This window comes from Ochlerotatus camptorhynchus, unplaced genomic scaffold, assembly GCF_037179485.1.
Source record: "Ochlerotatus camptorhynchus isolate MF236.1 unplaced genomic scaffold, CSIRO-AGI_Acam_v1.1 ptg000328l, whole genome shotgun sequence".
NCBI lineage: Eukaryota > Metazoa > Arthropoda > Insecta > Diptera > Culicidae > Ochlerotatus > Ochlerotatus camptorhynchus.
In genome coordinates this window covers 1454714-1480445 of record NW_027040816.1, presented here as the reverse complement: position 1 = coordinate 1480445, position 25732 = coordinate 1454714, and the positions used below count along the sequence as shown (strand labels likewise).

The 25732-nt window shown below is 39.8% G+C and overlaps 2 protein-coding genes across 2 annotated transcripts in view; both read left to right on the top strand.

Annotated features, from left to right (window-relative positions):
- Positions 1 to 7751, top strand: part of LOC135708122 (uncharacterized) — a 38020-nt gene extending 30269 nt beyond the window's left edge. Inside the window, exon 4 of the mRNA XM_065230068.1 lies at positions 6644 to 7751. Within this exon, the coding sequence (XP_065086140.1) occupies positions 6644 to 6958 (315 nt within the window). The 3' untranslated portion in view covers positions 6959 to 7751. The remainder of the gene's footprint in view (positions 1 to 6643) is intronic.
- A 17137-nt stretch (positions 7752 to 24888) lies between these two features.
- LOC135708171 (potassium voltage-gated channel subfamily H member 4-like) overlaps positions 24889 to 25732 on the top strand; it is a 205885-nt gene continuing 205041 nt past the window's right edge. The window contains exon 1 of the mRNA XM_065230172.1: positions 24889 to 25591. The gene's annotated coding sequence lies outside the window, so the exon portion shown is untranslated. The remainder of the gene's footprint in view (positions 25592 to 25732) is intronic.

The window sequence follows — 25732 nt, the reverse complement described above, 5'->3', positions numbered from 1 at the left end:
CATCAGATGCGAGTATCTGATATCTCTGATATTTTCTGTTCTACTATATAAGCGTCCAACAAGGTCGCCCGTTCCATCATTGTCTATCCGATCGTCGACCCAGCAGCAGAGCAGCAGAGCAGCAGAGCAGCAGTACCAGAGCAGCGGCAGCAGAGCCTGGGGGCGAAAGGGCAACTACGCCGAGTGCGTTGGTGCCAATGCTCCGGTATACTGGGCCGCCGTCATGGAATGCCCAGCTGCTGCAGTTCTCAGTCGGTCGTATTCACCGTCTGCTCGCAAGGGCAACTACGCCGAGCGCGTTGGAAAAATGGGCCTTTTCAGGGCCACAACATTATCAAGAAAGAGTTTAACGATTAATTCGAAAGTTGAATCTTCGCAGAGCCATAGATTCCATTTTTATTGCATTTCTACAAAACTTATTTCAGAATCGAACTCGTCTTCACAGACTGTGTGAAGAAGAACGATGCATCATCGAGCACAATCCGTTCCGTTCCAAAATCGTCCTCATCACAACCTCCAAAACAACCATCTACCCTCTCGACATCTCGAGTGGATTTACCGGTTCATCATACCACCTAGCGCTGTTCTACTGATTGGTAATAATATTTACCCGGAGTTCACCGCACTCGTGGTTGAAGCAAAGCGCCCGGCATGCAAACCGCTCATCAAAATCGCCATCGCCATCCGGAACCCATGCTCGGCATAACCATCATTCCAAAACCACAACCAAAACGGCCCTTTTTTTTTATTCGACAAAGAGTTAGTTTTGAAGACAATTTCTTTCCAGAATATCACAGTTACACTTAAATTTGGGGACTATACTGGGGTGTGGGAACGCTGGAAGGGGAGATGCTGTCTGTCTTCGAACTACCAACATCATTCCAAAGCTCCTCCAGGGCGACAGAGTAGAGCAAACCCAAAAACATCAGCCCAACAAAACGGCCCTTTTCAGGGCCACCAAACTTTCGCAAAAGAGTTATTAAGGAATATTCCTAAAATATAATATACACAATTAAGTACAACACATAACAGACGTTATCCAACGCCAACCCTGCGGTCGTATCTAGTACATATACAACCCTTCCAAATTTTTTGAATACCGATTTCATCAGAAGTAATTTACAATTTATACAAACACATCATCCGATATTGCAATAATTTGATATTTTTCATATATTTTTTTTTTTACGGGCCATACTTTGCCAAATTTTAACTTTAGTCCGCTTAGCCATTTACTCAAATTTCCTGAATTATTTAATATGATAATCACTTCTACCATCCCATCCTCGTCGCCACTTGTAGGATTCTTTATAATAAAAGTGGAGTATTAATGTTACACAATTTGTCTTTATTTCACGCCCACACTGTCTTTAACTTCCGTTCACCTTCTCACTCCAGATCCAACTCCCCGTCTTTCTATACCTACTCTGATCGATCATTTTCTTCTAATCCCCTGAGGTGTAGGACCCTACAGAATGGACACAACCTTCGAGCAGTTTCAACTGACGTACCTTACCACTCGAACTTTGCCTTGCAACATTATTTTCAGACTTTCTCTGAAAATTCTAAAATCGATTCTAAAAGAACCTCGAGAAAATAGGGTCTTAAATTGTATTATAATCCATGGCAGAAAGTCGTTCCAGAACTGCTCGACTATGCGATAAATTCTCTTAAAACTATTCTGAGGACTGTCCGCTCAAAATTCGGTTCAAATGACAATTTTCACGGTGGAAATACTAGCACGGTAATTTCAAATGTTAGGCTTTATCCCGGTGTTTCCTGATTTACCGGTTCACTGGTCACCCTGTAATATCTGTCGTTCTAAAATGAATATTAGCTTTCACATCGATAAATTTATAATTACTCTCCAAGCATTCTTGTCTTAAGGCGTAGCATAAATTTGGCTCAGAAAGGATATAAACTACTTTTTATAAAACATAATCTGAAATAAATAAGAGATCATATTTTGGATGAGAATCTGTAAAATGCATTGATGAGATTCAGCTTCGCAAATGGAAGTGCGAGACCCATCGTGGGAGAAATTTCCTATTTAGTAAAAACCCCTCGATGTGGATCTCGCTGATAACTACTTACCGCATAGCGGAGGAGTAACCCCTGTTCTTAAAGTTCAATTCAGATGAATCGATGCTTCATGCTTTGCTGCATAGCCTTTTGCAATTAATTTTCCATTATGTTGATGGAAAGGCAGTCAAGGTACGCATGTCGTCTGCAGGGGATAACGTTTAATACGTGTGAGTTTATGATGTTCCACCAGAGGTCCGAATTGCAATCGAGCGTTGGTGCTGGGGAAACAGCATGTCATTCGGGAAAATATCCCTGCGGACTTAGGTTTCGACATATACACAGATGTACGGGGTGTATATATGGACGCACGACGTTTGCACAAAGTTGTTCAGATGGACTAGATCTATTTTAGGGTAAACAGTTCAGTTCAGAAATCAATTACCACCATTACCATGACCCATCGGTTGAGTGAACTCAGATCTGAACTGGTCACTCTAAAATAGGTTTAGCCTTTATGAATTATTTGCTGAAGACGGGAACTTTCTATCCAGTCAAGATATTTAGTTAAAACAAATAATTGAAAATGTAATGATGAGCTAGCCAACAGGTGAGCAAATTTGAGCTGTAATGTTTACCGTAGGAAAGGTCTAGTTCAACTTAACAACTTTTTCGAAGACAAAATCTTTCTATTTAGTCAAAATGATAAGTTAAAGCAAATTAAAAAAATATGACCTACTAGCACCACCTGGTGAGTGAATTCTGAACTGAACTGAAACCTTTGGCATAACTATGGAGGGCTACAGGGCACTAGGATTAATGTAGCCCACTTAGTACAATTATTTATTTTCCTTACTTATCAAAATTGTTCACTAATTGCCCAGTTGAGATGTTCGAAAAATAAATTTAGCCAATTTTTTGACAAATGTCACAGACGCCATTTTGAAAAAAAGCGCGTGACAAAATGATCAACTTGTAGTAAAAATGTGAATGATTGTCCATAGCATACAATAAGTTACATGAATTTCATGCAAATCCGAGAAAGTCAAGCCGCTTTTTTGGCATGGAACTGCTCAAGAAGATCTTCGAGCTTTTGTGAGGTTTCCTTCAATTAAATGAAGATCTATGTAATATAAGAGACTTTAAAAAATGTTCCACTTCTTCACGGTTTATTTTTCTTTTTCGTTTTAAGACTTTTAGCCGTGAGCATCTTTTTTTTACAAAGTTCCATGAATTGCTACGATGATTTTTGAAACTGTACGAAGTATCCAGAATATCTACCAAGTTGTATGAGTGTCTTTGATGTTGCCTAAAATTTTACGATGTCCTTGAAGTTTAAATAAGCTCCCTGAAGTTAAAGTGGCCTTCCGTAGCTAAGTCGGTAAAGGCGCAGCTGGAGGTGGCTAGGTTCCATTTCCGGTCCAGTCTAGGAAATTTTCGGGTTGAAAAAAGTTTCGACTTCCCTAGGCTTAATTGTACTTGGCACAAAATAATACAAAAATGGCACAGGCATCAAAAGCTCTTAATTAATAATAGCGGAAGTGCAACTAGAACGCTATGTTGAGAGCACGCAATAAGCTTGAAATGCGAATAAGTTGAAAAAAGAAGAAGTTGAAGGCAAATCTCTGATCGTCAACCAAATTTCCCGAGTCCTTACAAAATTAATTAAATTCCTCTAAAGTTCGCTAGTTTTCTATAAAGATTGATGAAGTTCTGCAAAATTAACTGAACTTTTGAAAACTAGCGCTAAAGACATGTTAAGACATTTCGTCCATCTCGCAGAAGATGTTTTCTAAATACACCTGCAGGGCTGGTAGCGAGTCACTTTTTAGTGACTTGGTCACTTTTTTCAAGCCAGTCACTAAAAAGTCTCTTTTGCACTTTTTTCTTATAATCAGTCACTATTTTCAACTTTTTTAGCATGAATTTATTTCAAGATTGATCATTCTTTGCTTTGCGACGTTTAATCGTCTTTCTCTATCTACAGGGTGTCTACTCATTTTTTCAAAATAAAATGACCTAAGTTTTACAGGTTTTTCCAGAACTATAACGGATAAATTCCAGGCTTATAATAAGAAAGCTGTTTTCTAAATACGTTAAAAATATGCTTTTTTTGGTAGATCAAAAATAACTGCAATTAACCTAAACATTTTTAAGACATGGCAATCAGTTTTAAAGAAACAGGTTAACAATCAAATCTATTGAATGTTGAAGTTTGACACTTACTTAATATCTCACTTGAATAAAGTTTAAAAAAAAACTTAGTTAATTTGAGTTAGTCCAAGATCTAAAAATATTAAATGTCGGGAAGTTTCGTATTCCATGTACAAGTTCAAGATATTGAAAAGTTTCAAAGTGTCAGAATTAAGGAAAAAATATGATTTATTTCAAGTTCGAAATTAACATTATGAAAGATTAGATATCTCCATTGCAGTCCATCAGCTTCACAACAATTGTAGGAACTTTGGAGAAGTTCTGAGGAATGAAAGGAAATGCTGGGAATTTCAGTGAATAAACAAAGCACAGGAACATAAGCGATGTTAACACGCTGAAAATATGGGAAACTTACTGGAAGCTTTAAGACCCTAAAAGTGGTTCTTTGAGCACCCGAAAATTTTCAGGAACTTTGATGAAGTTCGTAGAATTTCAGAGAACTTCGCAGGTGTCAAGCGAACTTGGGAAACTATAGAAAACTTGAGGGGTATTGTGCAAATTTTTAAGAAGTTCTAAGCACCTCAGAAAAGCTAGATCTAGAGATCTTTGGGGATTTTCAGATTTTAAGAGCAGTTCCCGTAACTTTAGTCCAGTCGTTTGGAGCAGTTTAAAAATCTATAATCGTAAATTTAGAATAAAAAAATCAGGATAGTTCCATGATGTGCTGAAAAAAAATCGAGAACCCTTAAGATGTTCCGAGAATTTCAGGGAAGTACAGAAACCTTCAGAGAATTTATGAAAACTTCAAAAAAATCTCAGGAACTTCACAGCAGTCCAGAGAATTTCAGGGAAATTTAAAGGTGTTTACGGGAATTTCATTCATATCCGAACTAAACCGAGATTTTCAATAGAATTGAGAGCTTTAGGGAAATTTCAAGACCATCAAGACAGATCAGAGTATCAAAGGGCAGTTCAAATAATTTCAAGGAAATTGTAGCAACCATAAAAAAGTTTCGATAAACTCAGGGTACTTCCGGAATCTTCAGCACAGCTTCAAAAGAATTTCTGGAACGTGATAAAAATTACTTGAACATCCGAAAAACGTGAGAGTATTTTAAGGATGTTATACTATATTATGGAGATTTCAAGAACATAAAAAAATGTAAAAAATTAGCTATGTTGGTAAGAAAACATCAACGAAGTTCAATCAATTAAAAAAAATACGAGAACTTTAAGCAAACTTCAAGGAATTGCAGAGGACTTCTAATAAATTTAGATATTTTTAGATAGTTTCATGATATTCAGTGAAGTTTCAGAATATTCCCATTCTTCAAATCCCAGCAAATTTGAAGCGACTTACAAGGAGTTCCGTGGAATTGTGGCGTATTTTCAGAATTATATGATTAATCTGGAAACGTCTGAAGCGCCAGGGAATTATGAACTTCAGGTTAACATAAGCTTAGGGAAAAGTAGTGAACGCTTATAATGGTTAGAATACTTAAAGAAAATTGTTGCAACATCAAGGCAAATCAATTTATTTCAGTAAAGTTGTGGGTACTTAAAAATACTGATAAATTCAAGGCAATCCAGAGAACTTTTAAAAAATTCAGTAATCGTTTAGGCAGATTTAATAATACCAGGAAAGTCTAGGCTATTGAAGAAGATTTAAATTAATGTCAATAAAGACACCAAAGACACGAGTTCAAATATCACCCCTGGACAAGTCACGCCTGGCTTCAGCCGCCAGTCAGATGTACTTTAGATGTCCTAAAGTTCCGTACCATGACGTCGATGAGACCGCGCTAACCCAATGACGTGAATAACTCATTTTACGTCCTTGATGACATGCATTTATCATCAGATTAACTTGTTTGTACATGAGACATAATCTTCTTTGCATAAAACCGCAAAAACTTCACCAGGTTGTTAATTCAAAACGACCTCGGGTTTTCACAAAAAAGATTTCCCTTCGCCGGGGCAAACAACTCCAAATGAGTTCGGCAACCGAGCGAGTGGAGGCCATTACTTTTTAACCGCGTTATAATTATGTTCGCATAAATCAACCCCGTGTACTGAGCAGAGCGAGCGAGAGCGAGGGGACATTCTGCAAACTTTTACATTGTTTCGCATTTCCGTGCGCGATTTTTCCGGTAGTACCTCTAAGGTCTACAATTGGGTCGTATAATTCCGTTTTAGAATCGCAGTGTCCGCAATTAATGCCCTTCCGTGGGGCGTTTGTCGTCGTTGATCCGCTTATAGAATCGAGCACGTTGGAAATAGTCAAGCTCAAGTTCTACCCTGAGGTGTTCTACTTTGGTGTGGCATGTGTGGGAAATTGAACGACCGCTGCCACTGTTCAAGTTTTCATTCTAATTAATAGCCGTTCGACATGCATATTCCGACTTTAATTAAACATGACACATTTATTCAATTCTAATTTTTCCAATTCCATGTCCTTTCCTTTCAGATCGTGTTCAACCAATGCTCCCCAAAAGGGACGGATCTCGTGAGCACGAAACCCCCCTCGATGACGGTTGCCCTGGTGAAAGTAACCCGGAAAGCGCCTACTCAACCAAAAGGAATCCATCCCCTTCTGGCAGCGGTGAGCAAACAAGTGGCCTCGGTGATGCAAAGCAGGAAGATGATGATGATGATGGTCCCAGTCACCAGTCCGGGGTCAACGAGGACGAGCCGCTGCGACATGGTGCCCAGGAGCAGAAGCAGGACTGCTGTTCCGCCCATGCTCGACAATAAGACCATCAGTAAAGTGAAGCTCTTCTAGCGAGGGGCTGGAGGAAGATTGGAACCGAAAATGCTAACAAGGCTCGCGATGGGCGACACTTTCAATGCCAAAAAGTACAGAAGATAGGCACCTCTATCCAAACAGCCATCATTTTATAACACGAGCCAAACATGAAACCAATATTGCAGCATATATGAGAGCGGTTGTTTTGCCACAGGACGACGATGGCGGCATTAGAGTCCCGAATGAAGCAACGGTGGGGTAGTGTAATTCAGTGGAAAAAATTGTCATGTAGAAAATAATATCATAAATCGAAACCAACCCCGCGCAGCCACCTCTCGCCCAACCAACTGATTGGATGCACGTTTGTTGAATGAAAAATGTTTAAAACACAAAATCTCACACCATGCATGCCAGGGGGAGGGGGAGGTCCGGGATAGGGGCGCTGCACTTTCCAACCACATAGTAGGCTGAGACTGAGACAATGTAAATCGATTGAATTGGTATGCTGTTCGGCGTAGTGTTCGTTCTTTTTTGTTTTGCTTTTGTTTATTTTGAATTGTCATTTTTATTGTCAACATGTTTCAACGATCCCAGATCGGAACGGATCGGATGTCAGCAATTTGGATGAATGGTTTAACATTTGTAGAGCATGGTAAATTATTGTTATTGTCGATGGTTCAGTGGAATCACAAACAAGGATAAATATACATACGTAAATGTCTGAGGTGCATGATTAGAAGACTTATACTAGACCTTATTTGTCGAATATTGTAAATTAATTATTGATCACGTGGTATGGTTGATAAATATAAACTATTGTTGTAAGTGATTGGAGGCTTTCTATGCTATGATTATCCGAAACATTGACCGATAAATAACCAATTTTAACTACAACACTCACACTAAATGTCGCGAGTTAGTCACGAATGACCTAAAATCTAAAAATAACTTCAAACATTTGACACGTTGCTTCACGCTGATCACCGCGAATCGACGTGTCAAATGTTTGAAATTATTTTTTGATACAGCCCTTAACTTAATGGAAATTCAAAGAGATAACTTCAGTACAGTTCCATAGACTTAAGTAAAATTTAGAGAGCTTCACTAAAGATCAGAGAAGAGGGTAATTTCATTAAGTTCAGGAAACTGGCAGGAATTTAACAGAACTTTCAAGAAGATCCATGAACTCCAGGACCTTACTTTAAGTTACATGACATACGGAGCAGTTCAGAGAAATTCAAGGCAGTTTCACGAACATCAGGAAAATATCGGAAGTTTAATGAAAGTGCAGAGCATTTAAGAATAGTTAAGAGATATTTTGAGATATTCTGAGAGCTTCCAAAATTATTTGAAGACATCAGGACGGCCACATTAACTCTAGAAAAAATACAGGAAACTTAAAAAGATCCGAAAAAAAAGAAAGTTCCTACAAGTTCGATAAAATTGCAAAAGATTTAGAGAAAATCCATTAACATCAGAAAAATGTCAGGAACTTCTGTAAAATCTTATCTAATCAAATCTCATCTAACGCCAACACAGTCAGTTCATGAAAGCATCCTGGAAAGTGAAAGATATACCTCCATCCTTTTTCTTGTCTATGTGGTATATTTTATACATCAGAGATGCGCAAAATATATCAAAACGGCCAGGCCTACTGTGTAGCATTTAGGGGACAAGATGATTTAGAAACATCGGGCCTGTACAAATCAAAGATTTAAACACGATGCTTCAGAATCCAATAAATGGATGAAACGTGCACATCTCGTACCGTACGTTCCGTTGTTATAAATGATTGGTCGTTTTCCTTTTGTGTGCCTATATTTACCGTAGCTAGGGATAGGAAAGGAAATATTGATGTAGTTGTAGTTGGGGTACGGTATTAAGTCAGGATACGCCTCAACCAGGCGATACAACCAAAAGGAATTTGATAATAAACCCACGATCTTATGCACAGTAAGCAAACCCAGCAGCCGCTAAGCTAGCCGAGTTCCTCAATTTGGTTTCTAAGTACTGTATTAGTGAAATTTATATGGAACATAATGTAACGAGCTAAATAAATAAAAAGGAAGGATCTCACCCGAATAATCCTTGAAACTCCCTGTTAGGGAAAGTTAGATCAATAATTGTGTGCGTCACTGTAGAGTAAGGAATCTGATAATGAGTGACCACGAACGCACGACCGTCCTTGTGTATGTAGCCGAGAGCAATAAGCTATCAGTAATACGCTCTTACAGCATCACCAATAGGTAGTTCATTTAGTTACCCACCGACCGCCGACGGTACCGATCGACCGTGTGATCACGTCGTGTATTAATAAATTTACAGTCCATTCGCGTCAAGTTATAAGTGCGTTTGAAAATATAGTTCTTCTTGATCGTATCACCGGGTTTATTAATTTAGTCCGAACAATTGACTCGCGGGTGCGCACGGATTGTGGATTACCCAAAATTTTGAAAAAAAAAAATTAGTTGCAGAAAAGATTCGGAGTTGTAACAGCCGCTGAACATGAAGTAGCTCTGCTAGTTCTAGTGCAGTTAGCGCAATCGGAATGTTTCCCGCTGGAATTATCGGATCTTGCAGCAAAGAGTGAGGTCAGGCCATCATCGAAGCTTCGTAATCTGAATCCGTGGAATTCACATGAGATTACATCTCTTCCGAACCTGATCCATCGAGGAACAGATACAGCATCCAACTCGCAAAGATTGGTTCTGAACTCCAACCATCGGGACTGAAGCTCATTGCTTAGTGGTTCATCCCAGGAGTACTTCGCCTTCCAAATCTCAAGTCATCAGTGAGAACTTCGATTTTCACCCGCACTTCACAATATTTATCGTACACTTCATCTAATTTCTTCATACGAAACTGCACTACACCTCTATCACGTTCTTCTTCGTACGTTGATAAGAACTCTTCAATGTTCTCCAACGTAATCCAAGCATGACGTTCCTGCTTAACAAGCGCTCTCAGATCAGACACTGGCATAATTACTGGATTCAGATTACGAAGCTTCGATGATGGCCTGACCTCACTCTTTGCTGCAAGATCCGATAATTCCAGCGGGAAACATTCCGATTGCGCTAACTGCACTAGAACTAGCAGAGCTTCTTCATGTTCAGCGGCTGTTACAACTCCGAATCTTTTCTGCAACTTATTTCGTGGTTTGCAATTAAAAGAAAACCGGCGTAACCAAGCGGTCTGACGAACAAGGTTTAATAGAGTCGAACGTAACGTGAAGATCTCACTTGGAATCAGAATCTGTAGGACTGCTGCCACTAGCGGTTTCTCCTCCAGGATCACCGAATCGAACTGCTGATCTGGAACCTGCGCGTTAATTGGCCAGTACTGTGTTTCCTTCTTCAGCCATTCTGGACCATTCCACCACAGAGTGTTGCTCGCTATCTGAACTGGAGTGGCTCCTCTCGAGATAATGTCAGCAGGATTTTCTTTTAATTGCAAACCACGAAATAAGTTGCAGAAAAGATTCGGAGTTGTAACAGCCGCTGAACATGAAGAAGCTCTGCTAGTTCTAATGCAGTTAGCGCAATCGGAATGTTTCCCGCTGGAATTATCGGATCTTGCAGCAAAGAGTGAGGTCAGGCCATCATCGAAGCTTCGTAATTTCGCTTAGCTGTCGGCGTGCTCCAACGAAATTGGTCGCATTATCGCAGTATATTTGATCCGGCCTTCCGCGCCTGGCAACAAATCTCCTTAGAGCGGCAAGAAATGCCTCGGCCGTAAGGTCCATTACGACTTCAACGTGGACGGCCTTGCAGACCATGCAAACGAACAGACAGACGTAGCAACTACTACAAATTGTCCGCTGAAGCTGCTCGAGATTCGCTGCGGTTAAATCGCTGAAAGGACACATGAGGAAGGTCATCGGCAACAGGATGCTGAAGCAAGACGAAATGCTTACCGTTGTGACTCAGATAGAGGCGTGCCTTAATTCGAGACCTCTGACTCCCCTGAGCAACGATCCAAGTGACCTAGAAGTGCTGACTCCAGGACACTTTTTGATACAACGTCCACTCACTGCGATACCCGAGCCAAGTCTTCTCGAGCTACCAGAGGGTAGGCTCTCCAGATGGCAGCAAGTGCAGCGCTACAGTCAGGTGATCTGGAAGCATTGGTCAACTGATTACTTGTCAAACCTCCAGAGTCGCAACAAATGGACAAGGCACAGGAATAACCTGGACGTCGGAGCTATGGTTCTATTGAAGGAGGACAACATTCCACCCCTCAAATGGAAGCTGGGACGCGTGACAGAGATCCACCCCGGTCCAGACGGAAACGTTAGAGTTGTCACCGTGAACACGAAGCATGGTTATTTTCGGGGAGCTATTTCCAAGATTTGTATTCTGCCTATCCGCGATAACCAATCCGATGAGTCGCAATAATGCATCACATTGAACTAAGTATTTCTGCCCCCGTTTGGAGCATTTTTAGGCATCCTGCGATATCTGCGATGTCGCTATTGCCTGGGGGCAACCCTACAGTTATGTATTCAATTATTTTGTATGTCCGGGAACATTCTGATGCGTTCTCCTTCGACAGTGTCCATCGATAATACGAGTTCTGCATGGAAACATCATGTGCTCCGGAATACACCATCGCTTCATCATTTGAATTTCATCGAAGCTAAGCATGCCCCCATTGGGGCAACCGTTGGCAATCCCGTGGCACTCTAGTCACATCTGCCGAGGGGGCCGACACCTAAGTTACGTTTCATCTATCATATATTGAATTTCGGATCCCAATCGCTGTTGTTCTTTGACAGATATGGATCAACTCGCTAGCGGCCATCGCTTCGATCACTGAAGATCAACTCAGCTAAGTATCGCCCCATTTGGGGCAAATTGGCGGTTCACGACACTCCATGTCGTATATACCAGGGGCCGCAGCACTCCCAATAAAGTTAAGAAAAGTTTCTTTGATCTTGATTTTGGAAAACCGCTACTCGTTGCCAGCCCTCAGAAAGAGATGCATCAAATGCAACAGTCCAGCATCTCTCAGTATCACTATAAGCCTGCTGGATTCACACCATCGTGATCATCTTGGGATCTTCGTTGCCCATCAGCTAAGACAGCTCCCAACAAACATTTTTGCATTAGTATTATTGTGTGGCAAATGCAATCATACCATAGAGGTAACTCTAAGACTAGAAAGTCCCGAAATAACGTGCTCAACTTTTTGGCTCAGCTCTGGTACTATCTTCGGTCCCAAACTAATCGATGCACCCCTCGAAACATAGGAAAATCCACTAACCCCTCATTTTATCTGTCAAACTTTCATAGCGAATCAAAAAAAACATAGTGTAGTACTAGAATTTCGACTAGAATGGGGTACGTTAATCGATTTGTTTGGAACCAATAGGCTAGTCAAGTAGTGAGCCAATTTAAAATCGTTAGTTTCCACCCGTACCCTACCCGTACCGTAGTAGGCTGTGTATAAAAGAAAATGATTTACTTAGTTTGACAGTTGCACCATGACGAAGTGGCAGCGTATTCGTGATCTGTCCCACGCACAAACGTCGCAAAAAGACATTTCAATCGCCGTGGGAGCGTCCCGTTGGACCATCAAAAGGGTTTTAGACCGAGAAAAGAAGTCGACAACTATCCGCGAAGGGTGCCACAGGTCGTCCGAGGTCAGCTCGGGTTCCGAGGGTTATCGCTGTTATCAAAAGGAAGATTCGGTGAATCCAGTGCGTTCAATATGGAAAATGGCAAAGGAACACAGGATAAGTGACTTTACGGCACGGAAGATCGTAAAGAAAGATTGCGGGGCGAAGTCGAGGGCACGAAAAAAACTCATAAAATTACCAACCGCATCCGGGAGCTACGAGTCGAACGATGCAAGAAAATCTTGAACTTCCTTAAGCGAAAAAAAAATTGGTAATCCTGTTCACCGACAAGAGCATGTTTACCGTCGATCCCGCATCAAATTCCAGAACCGACCGGTATATTAGTTCTCTTCCGGTAAAAGACGTGGCCGACGAGCACAAGAACGTGTATCTGACCAAGCATCCTGCTAGCGTTATGGTGTTTGGATTGGTGGCTTCCGACGGCAAAAAATGGACCCGGTGTTCATTCCAGAAGGCGACAAGGTCAACACGGAGGTCTACATCGGGATTTTAAGTAAGTATGTTCTTCCGTGGATCAAAGAACAGTACGGTCCGAAGCCAAATGTTGTATTTCAACAAGATGGGGCTCCGTGCCACACCTCGAACCGCACTCAGAAGTGGTTGCAGGAACATCTTCCGTTCTGGGCGAAGGATATGTGGCCACCATCCAGCCCCGATCTTAATCCGCGGGATTACTCAATATGGCGCGTCATGAAGGCCAAGGCCTGTTCTAAACGCCACCCGAGTACAGCAAGCCTCAGACAAACATTGACCCATACTTGGAGAGAAATGGATCCAGACTACATTATTAGAACCTGCCGTGCATTCCGGAAGCGCGTGGAGACCGTAATTGCAGCAAATGGAAACTCGATCGATGATTAACATAGTTTACGAATCTGAGAAACATCCCTGGTTTGAATAAATAAAAAAAAACTCGAAAATGAAATGTTTAGGAATTTTTTTAATTTTGACATTGCTCAATGGTGCAAACAATATCACGCATACAGTACGTTGTATTCGGGATACTCGTATTCAACGTATATTCGTTATAAGTCAGTAGTCAAGATGAAGGCTGCTCAATTCACTGGGCAAGAGTATTAGCGAAGACTACAAATCAAGAAGACTGGCAACTCTGCCAAAAATCATGAGACAGTAACGGCAACACCTCTTCTGAACAAAAGTGGAACCTGTGTATGATGGTGTGTGTTAATTCACGAGTGCATTCACACACATAGGTAGAAATAAATAGCTGTCAATTATTGGTTTTGTTATGATTGTCGTAAAAAGTGAAACGATTCTTTCTTTGCTTTATGCTGACAACGAGTAAAATTCCAGCTAAAATGGAACAGATGCGTAAGTAAGTTTGTTTTGAAACTTAAAACTATGGCAATGATGCCATTCACAATGATGATGGGACCTTCCTCGATCTTTAATTTGCTATCTCAGAGTTATCTTGCACTTTTCCTAAGACCTTTAGTGAAGCATTTATGGGTTTTCGTATGGTGCATTGCCCGTTCCGCATGGCTTTGGCATCTGGCCACAACGGGTTAGGGGTCGCACGGAGGGGTATTTGTTCTACGCTAGCTGGCCAAAATTCGATTTCTCAAAATAAGCCAAAACAGATTATGAATGCATGCATTGTATACTTCAGAGATAGGGTAACATTGCCCTGTACTCATTATTTCTTTTTCTAAACTGACCGCGTTGTGGCATCAGTTCAAACTTGCCTGTTGTTGAATCGTGTTGGTTTGTTAGAAAAAATCGTTCCGCAGTGCCATTGTTTTCGTGTCTCTACTTATTGTTGGGATAATCACATTAATTTGCAATAATGGATAGTGATCAAGCAGGTATATTGTTATATGTATTCCACATGACATCAGCTGATTTCACTTAGTTTTGACTTCGTAGAAGCAGTTTATAAAAATCTTGTCTTCAAGTGCTATTTGAACTATAAAATAAATGTATCGTGATAAAAAAAGTTGACTTATCCTGTAATATCCTGTAAAGCCGTATATGAGGCATTATATGTACATATGTATAGAAGATTATAATAAAAAATCTGCTGCGATTATTTGCGATATTTCGAGAAATTTGAAAATGAAGATGGCGTGTCCATATAGGTGAATTTATCAAAAAAAAGTACTCAAATGCAGTTATTGACATTTTCATTCATTATACGGCGGTCAAGGCCTTGTTTTGGGAGCGGGAAGGGGAGGGGGGGTGTTGCCTTTCAGGTATATTTTTCTTGTTTCATAATTCCATCAGGTGCGTGTGGATATGGATTCTGATACGAGCGTGTTCCACAGTTGAGAATAGTTTGTGGATCCAATGCAAACATAGTTTGGCAAAACCCAACTCCATCTTCACCTCGCTACTGTCGCCCAATCCACATTAAGTTTATCAAGGAATCATCTGAGCTAATTAATGAAGAGATCAGATATATTATAAATGCAATTAATTCGCTACGGTCAACAAAAGTTACATTAAATGGCAAGCAGTTCACTATTAGACATACTTTTATGCTCACTATGGTTGATGGGAAAGTGTGTAATGCAGCAGCTGAAACGACATCAACGATGAAATGTTATGTATGTGGCGCAAGTTCAAAGGAATTCAATAATCTTGGAGGAAATTAACACAGATTCTCTTAAATTCGGATTATCCATTTTTCATGCCAGGATTCGTATTTTCGAGACAATTTTACATCTTTCTCACAAGTTGCCGATCAAAAATGGCGGTTTGGCAATGAAAAGCAAATCGTCAAAGAAAAAAAAAACACACGTTCAAGAAAACTTCAGAAAGAAATTGGGACTCCTTGTGGATTTTCCAAAACCAGGCTTTGGGAATTCGGGTGGCAACACTAGTATTAGATTCTTTGCTGATCCGGAAACCGCTGTTCAAATAACAGGTTTGATTTTAATTTAATCTACCGGCTTAAAGTTATATTGGAGACACAAGCTAGTGGGTTTAAAACTTATACGGAAAAGTTTGAAACATTTACTCAAGAAACAGCGGAGACATACGTTCGACTGTATACATGGTATACGATAACTCCAATTCTGCGTAAAATTTTAATCCACAGTTATAGAACATGCACTGATATCAATAGGGCAGTTGTCAAAAGAAGCTATACAACATGGATGTACTGAATAGACTGCTGCTTAGTTCTGATCCTGAAATCACAGGTGAACAACGTAAAGATTATCATACGTGAAAGTAAATAAATATTCTTTTAGGATTAATAAAAATCCCGCGAAAAAAGTCAAGGGTTTTGACGACAGAAACATTGCAAATGTTACTCTCAGAGGACTTCATGCAAGAAAGCGAAGATCGGCTGGAAAATAAGAGATGGAAGAAACATGAAATAGACGTTTCTAACAAGAAAATGTATTTTTACATGCGGAATGAGGTATTTTTTGATTTTAATTTCATTTGTTTTTTACTTGTTGTTTTGTTTTTGTTTACGAATTGTTAAATATTTTGTTGCTGTGTAATACTCGGTGTAATATAATTCTTTTCCTAAGGTGAAAGTTGATGGAATCCAAAATTACCCACTATTTTGTTTATTTTGCCTTACCACTTTGAATTTTTTGGCGCCTCAAATCTCAGAAACTATAAAGTTTCCGTGCATGAAATTGTTATGACATGTATGCTGCAGTTCAGCGAAAGAGTGATTATAATTTGGCACACGAAATCCTTTTAGTTTCTGAGATCTGTGCCGCCAAAAATTCGAAGTGGCAAGGCAAAATAAACAAAAAAGCGGCCATATGTGGATTCCATCGACTTTCACCTTAAATCCCAAATCTTATTTTAAATATCTTGTTCTTTTTCAGCTGAACTTATTTTACAATGACTTATTGTAAAACTTAAAAAAAAAAAATCTTTAATTTTTTATTTTCTTATAATTTTTTACACCTGCAGCCAAAAAAATAACATCATAGGCGGATTTTCATCTAAAGTTACCAAATTTTATGTAATTTTGTTTTTTTTTATTATTATATTAAGCTAATATTGTTATGCAGAGCCAAACTATGGTGAATTTTGCGTATACGAAAAATAAGTTAATATAAGGATCTTGAAATATTTCGAATATCAAAAACGCTATTATTTTAAACATTTATAACCATATCGCCATTTTCTCCAGGAATTTCAATAAGTTTGGCCTTTTGTTCATGGAAAATTCAGCATATTTGTGGTTCCGTGTCAAAATTTCAGCTCAATTGATCATAACAGAACAAAGTTACAACATGTCAAATTCGGCAAGTTTGTAAACAAAGTTCGGTCTTTCGTGCTTTTTTATTAACCGCAAGTGTAAGTGTATTTTTATATTTTTTATTTAAAGTATTATTAGTTTCCAACATTTCATCCATTGCCGGTAACTAAATCCGAACAATACTTAACGACTTATAAGTTTTCAAAAAAAACATAATTATTACATGACCCTCCCCTCCTCCAAAACATGACTCCACCCTTTTTTGACCAAACAATTTTATTGTCCTTGAATAATAAGATGTATGCGACAAGTTAGAGTGGTTAAATATTTTTGGCCAGCTAGAATTAATAAATACCCCACTGTGGGTCGGTCGATTCCAAGAATTGTTAAAGCATACAGAGGATCGCTATCCGGTGGTTTCATGTTCTGACAACATCTAAAATGGAAATATATTCTTTATCAATACCTACCGTTTGGGATGGTAGTCCTTCAACTTTTCATTTTCATTTTCTCCAACATTAGATCCTGCTGCGCCTTCCGTTGAATCGTGATGTAGGTACCGGATTTTTCTTCGTTTTGAATCCTTGAATTTTCAGCAGCTTTCGAATGACGGTAGTCCACTCAACGGAGGTGGAAGCTGCCAATTCTTATCCTATCTCGATCCGAGTTTCAATTCTCTACTTGATCCACCGTGACAAGTTTTTCGGTTTGGAGTTGAAAAACCACACCGGCTTGCTGTGATTAGGATACAAATTACCGTGAAATTTTGTAGGGCAAAACAACAACAACAACGAGTACCGTGTTATGATTATTCGTTTCGGTGACATTAGGTCACACACGCAGTCACTGTTAATGAGCAGTCTCACTAACACTTGTGCTTTAAAGTGCCAGCTTTGATTGTCAGAGGCGCTGTTATCAGTGACGTTTGACGTTTGTATGGAAGAAGGGAACAGTGGCCAGTCTTCTTGATTTGTAGTCTTCGGTATCAGCTAACCTCCGGTGAATTTGTGGAGTTTTATCAAGCCTGCTTGAAGGTAGTTCCATTCACCTAAAAAAAAAATGCGGGAGGTTTATAGATGATTCGAGGATCTTAGGAAAGTACGGAAAACTTTACAAATGCTTTAAGATATTTTGGAAAATTACGTGAACCTCGAGAAGGACCTAAGAGCTTCAGGGGAGTTCTACAAACGTCACCTCAATTTTGGGGGCTTTATAGCAGTTCACTTAACTTCAAAATGATAAAAGGAAACTTCCATTGTGTTTAAACATTCCAGGGAAGTGCACAGTGGTTCCTGGCTGGCGAAAACCTCAAAAATTAAAGTTGATATTTTTTATCATTTTTACATGTTAAGAGTATCTTAAATTGAATGATTTGTGCAGTTCTGTTGATTACATATTTTTTTTATGGTTGTTATAGTATAGCGATATCACAAATTTTTGAAAAAAATGTAATGTTTCTTGTTACTGTTTTGCTCAAATATAGCAAAAAATAATGAGTGTAGCAACTTGGTTGCTTGAAAAGAAATGTTCCTCGACTTATTTCACGTCAAATGAATGGTGAAAAAGAGTGTCTGCACTGTTTTAAGTGACAGTTTTTTTTTATAAAAATAGCAAAAATATACTTTTTTTTCACATTTAGACTAAGCAAAACATATGACGGACACATCCGCCCACTATTCTTTACCAACCAAAAGATAGCTAGAAAAGTTAACTTTCAGATAGGTCCTTATGTGTTTTGCGATTTCTTGCGAAAGATGTTGAAATTAGGAATAACAAGTAAAGTGTTCTTTGGAAAATATCCATTTCTAAGTTATATAATCTGCGGTGTATACTGTAGCAAGCTTCACAATGCCTTTTTCAAAGCACACCAACAGGCACACACATACACACACGCACCATATATCTATCTCTTATTGTTCATGCATTATGATTTTTTTAAACAAGCAGATTAGGGTGGCCCCTAGAGAATCGGAATTCTTTAAATGTAATTTTATACGTTCATTTCTCGTGAAATTTTTGTACTGGACACTTTAAGAATTTTTTTATGACGCATATTTTGGCTAAGTTGTTAGCTCTTTTATTTGAAAGGTTATGTCTAGTTTTTGCTGAATTTTTTCCTATTTTTTAATTAAAGATTCAACAAACCATCTTTGAATTTTCAATCATCAAAAGTAGTTTTTTCGTTCAAATTCAAAATTCTGCCAATAAAAATGTCATCATTGTGTTCCGGTAGGCCAGTAAAATGCAATGATAACATTTTTGTTGGCAGAATTTTGAATTTGAACGAAAAAACTGCTTTTGATTTTTTGATGATGATTGAAAAAACAATGATGGTTGGTTGAACCTTAAATGCTTTAAACAGAATAAAAAACTCTTGCATATTTTTACCAAAAATTAAGAAAATACGCTGTGTCCAATGAAATTTAATGTTTGAAAATCGGTTGGATCCATTTTGAGATATTGACAATTACAAAGAGCCATTTTTTTTTCGACGAAAATAGCCTTTAACTTTCTAATCAAAAAATATAGTAACCTAGCTGCTTGAGCAAAAATATGCGTTATCAAAAGTTCTAAATGTAATCAGAACAATGTTTTCAAGAGAAATTAACGCATGAACAGATATTCAAAGAAAACCGATTTTAGTGGCCACCCTATTCAGCTTGTTTGAAAAAAATCATAGCTCATGAACCATACGAGATAAAAACGCTGTGTTTTCAACAAAATTGCTTTGACTTGAATGTTCTACAACTGTTTAGAACACTGCTTTGGTCTATCTCAAAAAATAAAAAGTTTGTATTTTGAATTCACCAATCTCATGGACCACCCTAGTTTTACGAACATAAAAAGATTGAACAAAAAATATGAATATGAAAATATAGGGGAATTTACGTATTTTCAGCAACCTAAGCAGTGACCATCTTTCTATAGCCTTTTTCTCTCAGGAACGCACACATATGCAGTATTGGTTTGTTTACAATCTTTTGCTGCCGGCTGCTCTAACAATTTCAGTCGAAATAATTGTCAAAAACTGTTTTGAAACGCTTTTACAAAGCTCCTATCTTCTCTAGTGAGAGCGACTATTGTGGGCAACATCGTTCGGCAACCGTTCTATTTGAGCTGCGTGTTAAACACTCGAAATCAGCAGCCTTTTAGAGTGCGTGTGTTTCATTTCAAGAAAACCCTGCTAGATTGCTTTTTCTCAGTGGTAAAAATATAATCAAATTGAAGCTGAAAGCCTAAAGAATCGTTTGAATGCATTCAGTGAAGTGTTTTCTTAAGAACATCTAGTGAAATTAGCGTTTCAATTTGGGTTGCCGAAAATAGTCTGCCATGCCGAAGCCGTCATTTCCCCTACCTAAAACTGACGGTTTGGGTGCAAACATTTTTGTCTTCCTAAATACGACTTTGGGACATTGTGCATTGGTTTTGGTTCTACTATACTCCTTTTTGTGACGTCTTGATTGTCAAGTTTTCTTCGTACAGCTAAAAAACATCTATTTCGACTGTTTTTTGCTTATTTGCAACAATTTTGAGGTTTTGGCCAACTTTTGTTCTAAGGGGAACCACTGTGAAGTGGCTTGACACTCTTTCTTAGCTAGTGAATTTAAGGGAAGTTTCAAGAACCTCAGGAAAATTACGGGAGCATCAGTGAAGATTCTCAAATTTTACGGAAGACCTTTGAAGTTCCGAGCTCTACTTACTTTAGGGAAATTGCAGGAACATTAGGAAGTTTTAGGAAGATCTTAAGGAAAGTCCAGATATCTTACGGTCAGTTCCGATAACTTCAGGGATGATCGGAGATTTTCAGGAAGGTTCCTAATGGAAGTTCCATAAAATTCTGGAAAGTTCTAAGATCTTCACGAACGTCCTTAACTTCAGAGAAATTCAAAGAGCTTTAAAGGTAACCTCCGACAAATTTGGGGGCAATTCCGTTAGAGTTTTACGAACATCAGGAAAATATTCAAAACATAATGGAAATGCAGAACATTTAAAGAAAGTTAAGAGTAACCTTTTGGGCAGAACCTAGCAGGTCAGGGAAATTAAGAGAACTTTAGAAACGGTTAGAAAACTTCAGTGCACTCTCATTAAAATAGTTTTTAAAAACAATTTCAAAAAATTAAAGAGATGTTTTGAAAACATCAGGAATATTTTTGAAAATTCACAGAATTTAGGAGAACTTCAAGGAAGTTCAGAAATATTTTTGGAAGTTTCATTAGGTGCTTCAGAAAAAAATTCGAAGATATCAGGAAAGGTCAGGGATATTCAGGGCAGCACCATTAATTTCAACGATTTTGCAGGATCTGTAATGAAGTTTGGAGAACATGATGAGAATTCCATAAAAATCAGGAAATTCCGAGTAGTTCGAGAAAATATTGGGAGCTTCAGAGAGGCACCATTAAGGTCAGGAAACTTTCAGGAACTTGAGGGAAGTTTCAAGAGCTTCTGGGAAAAACCGTGAATTGCAGAAGTCCCGAGAGCTTCAGAGCAAATCTGAGATTTTCATGAATGTTCCATGAACATCATGAAAATGTCAAGAGATCTCAGAGATCTTCTAGAAAATTCCGTTAGCTTCAGGAGAATTCCGGGAACTTTTAGGGAGTTCTGAAAACTTTTTGGGACAGCTTCAAAAACTTTGAGAAAGTTACGTGAACTTCACGGCAGTTCCGAGAAATTTATGCAAATTGCAGGATCTTCATGGCAGGTCCATTAACATCGATGGGGGCGACTCTATCTAAGATGCAAGAATTTTTTTGCTTTGCTGTTGCGAGATGCACTCGCGCTTAATAGATAGAAACACGATTGATTGTGATTTTGAAGATTTCCTGCAAAAAGGTGGAGAACGAAGCGAATAGATGGGTTTAGATACAAGAGATGAAAAAAGATTTTTCGTAGATTGATTCGCTAGTGTGAGATTTTTCGACCATTTAAAATCGAGATTTAGATGTGTCGCACCCCTCGATTAACATCCGAACAGTACAATTTTCATACAATTATATATTTTTTATAAAAAGACAATTTTATATTTGCCTCAAGGCTTTGTGGAGAGGAGGGCGGTTTGAACCAAAACCCCCCGCCCTCGCTACCGTAGTACCCAAATGTATTGCGTCTGGAAAATCATTTCGTTAAAGTTTCATCCAAAAATATGCATTCTGGAAAAACATACTTGTAAGCTGCACTCCATTGAAATAACTGCCAGTACATTTGTTGCATGAAACATATGCTGAGGATGTAATAAATCTAACCTCACATTGACTGTGAGAGAGAATGTACCATATTGGGAAAGCATAATTTTCATAGGGTTCAAAGCGGCTGAGCTGTTCGTTTGTAGTTTGACCTTCCTTCAAAACCAATTTGGCTCTAGAACAATTTTAAACACATGTTGCAATTATTGAAAAGAGCTCAATATAAGATAACCACAGAGAACAGACGTTGAGGCTCCAAAATTTCTGTAAAAACTTGTGTAAGATTCCTATTCGACTTAAGCGCCACTAACGGCGACTTCCCCACTTAAAAACCCTCTTTGACAACATGATGGCGCTGGCGTTGCAAAACTTACACTAGACACTAAGTGCTGGTAGCGCGAAGTGGCGATTTTCAGCAGATAATTTATCGATACTAGCGCCAAATTGGTCGAAAGTGATAAATTTATAGAGGAAATCAGGAGATGCTAGCGCTACGTAACGGCAACGTTTCCTCTTAACTTTACACAAGTTTCTGACCGAACTTGGACGTCTGGTGTCTGTGAGATAGCTTAATACAATTAAATAGAAATGCCAAAAACTTATCGAGTAGTTTAGCTGTTCTGATTTCGGTACAGTTTATTGTGATTGAGTGTCGGAGTTTGTGAGTAAGCTGAAGGATGTCTCGCTGGATACGCCCAAGACTGGACGGGCGGTAGCTGGTGGCCGTGAACGGTTCCTAGGGAAAGCACTAGATGCGACCCTCATCCCAGATGACCATGGCAATACAGGAAGTATTACAACAAAGGTAATTGCTATTAGATATTTTGAAAACAGTGACAGATAGCGGACATGAAGAACCAGTGGAGATGCCGGGCAAAGGTGTTTATCCTAGACATATGGTAAGTTACAAATTCGCTGTTGTCGTTGTCGTAGGCACCGTCGTAGTTGCTGTCGTAATAGCCGTCATAGTCGTAGGCAGTACCGTTAGTATATTTAAAATTAACCATTTAGGATTTCAAAGATCGTCGATTGCAGTGGCTTGCTTACTGAGCAGAAAAATGCGGTCCCAGGTCCTTTCATATTAAACATGTATGGTAAGATCGCTTGTTTATCGTGTATTTTGTAAAACTTTTCGTTGTCGTCGGTGCCAGGTTTGAATAGTTATACAAACTTGAGTAACGCTATAATGTGATATGAGGGGCTCGGTGGCCTTGGAGCAACCGGTTTTTCTTACTGAGCAGAACATCATGAGTCTAATCTCAAGCCCATCCACATTCAAGATTCGTCAATCGTTTTATTTGTTAACATGACTACATGATAATAACAGCAACTCGACGATTAAAAAGGAGCTCGTCTGCCTAGTGGCAAACGTTTTTGCTTACTGAGCAAAAGGCCGTGGGTTCAATCCCAAGCTCCTTCGCGTTATATGATTGTTAGGACATCAATTCAGCTTATCGTTTACCAAAACGAACCCTGCTGCAAACCCAACCCTATTACCCAATATCCCAGTGATTCCTCGTGGAAGTGCAGAGGTGTTCTCGGCTTCCATCAAAGCGAGGGTCACGTCAACACATTCCTACCCCTTCCTTTCTTGACCTGTGTTCGGGTGCGGCCGGCGCTGGTATTGCCTAGTTTTAGATCACCAGTTTTTACACATTGAGGATGATTACTAGCCCCAAGCATCGTCTATTGGTTCTCTGTGTAATTACAGCTGATCTGGCAATAACAGAGTAGCAACCGTGGGCGGTCAATCAAGCTCATTCTCATGCTCATGCTCACATTGACTGTAAGACAAATTTTGTTTGCCTGTACAGCTCTCAATTAACAACTGTGAAATTGAAAAAAAAAAGGCTTCTAAGGCGGGGAAAGGGGCTTAGAAGACAAGCATTCCAATGCTCCATAGGCAGATTCCAAAACCCAGTTGTGACATATTATCCAATGACACGTGTCTATCGCCAAATTTTAAATCAATAAAACCATATCAAGCAATCAGTTCCCACCGATTTCCCCCGGCCCTACTCAAATTTCACGCATCAAAAGTAAATATTAACCTCAAAATGCCAACAACCACCATCATCCCTTCGCTCCGATTATCGTCCCTCACCCCCGCAACTCTCAGCTTGACAGCTGACTCGGCGAGTTACATCACTGTTTTGCATCCTAATCGCCGTTTTTCGGCATTAGCCATAAACCTCCCACCCCCCCCTAACTGTAGCAGGGTGGCAAAATGAAAAACCGAACAACTCGCGATAATCCAAAACATCGACACGAGTCGTTAGCATCAAAGTAAGCCTGGCAGTAGCTTTTCCGAACCCAACTCACGAGTCACGATGCCGACGGCTGCTGGCACTGCCCTACTCTGCTGTCGTCATCATTTAACCGTCATCGCCTCGCCACACACCGTCCGTCCGTTGTGTTCATATGTGTACAAACAACAAAGCACGAAATTTTCCCAACAGCTTGTCAGCAGCAGTGAGTTTCCACTCGATTTCGAAACGAGAGAGAGAGAGAGAGTACTTCGGATGTTTGCCAATTTTCCTCACAGCAGTAGGCTACTTCTGGCGAGGCTCTTCGTGGGTTGGCATGGCAGTAAGGAGTTTTCCGAGTTTGCTTTCCACTCTCTCTCTCTCGTGCTGAGCTTCGTGTTTCCACAGGAGCGTGTAAAGGGGGATTTCGATGGTGTTGAGCGATAAGGGCTTCACCCTAAGCACGTGCCCGTGTGGGGTGTTCCGTGTTTGGAGTCATCATCATCAACCGGAGTGGCAGAGCGGGGCCCTTTTCTGGATTTGCGGAAGCAAGGTGGTTGCACTAACTGGTACCGGTAGCAGGTGGACAGGGAGGGAGGTGGGATTTTGCCAGCGAAAAGGTCTCTACGATGACGTGTTTTGGAAGCCGCATTCGAAAGCTCGCTCGCTCGCTCAGTTCATGCAGACACTTGGCGAACGAAGCACACGCGCGTCCGGTAATAGTCCCTGTCCGTGTTCCGTTCCGAACGACAGTTGAAGTCCGAGTTAATCCGAGAACCGTCAAGCAATACCAAAGTTGAGTTTCTTTTTTTCGTTCTTGTTTTGTACCAGGGAATTTTCAATTTCCAATCCCCCCCTTAGTTACTTACCGTCGGTCATCGTCGTCCTAGCCTACTGCAGTCGACGTGTGCGTCTGTGTGTTTTTATGTGTGTAAATTTTCGGTGTGTTACATTCAGTGCCATATATAGTTAAAAGTTGGATATTTCCTGTCGAAATTGATAGAAATTCGTCGGTTTCCGGTGGTTTCGCGTGCGGCCCGGGGAGGAAATTGAATTACTGCTAGTGGTTTCCACATCCCCCCCGCGTTCGCTCGGGTTAACTTGCTGTCTTGGATGGTGCCTAGATGCAAAGTTCTCAGTTGAAGGTTTCAAGAAGTTCTCAAGCCGAGTTTTTGTTTGCGAAAAGAAGGCTCCGTCGTGGCTTGTGTCCTCCTTGTTCGGGAATAATTTCGAACGAACCGTTCTCTATGCTGCAGCAGTAGCGTGAAGAAACCGTGAGAGTGTGAATCGCGTGAATCATATGGTTGCTTGGATGTTGCTGTGCTAAACTGATGATGATGATGACGCTGATAAATCGTAGATAGCTACGATTATATAAAGAAAATAAGAGAAACACCAGCAAAGAAGGTAGAGCATCTGCGGCAATCCATCATCATTTTTTTCTTTTTTCTTTTTATCCGGAATCAGCTGACTGACTGTTCGAGCTCAACGAGTGATGGAACGACATTGTGATCAGAAATTCCAAACATTCCTCGTGTCCTCGAACGC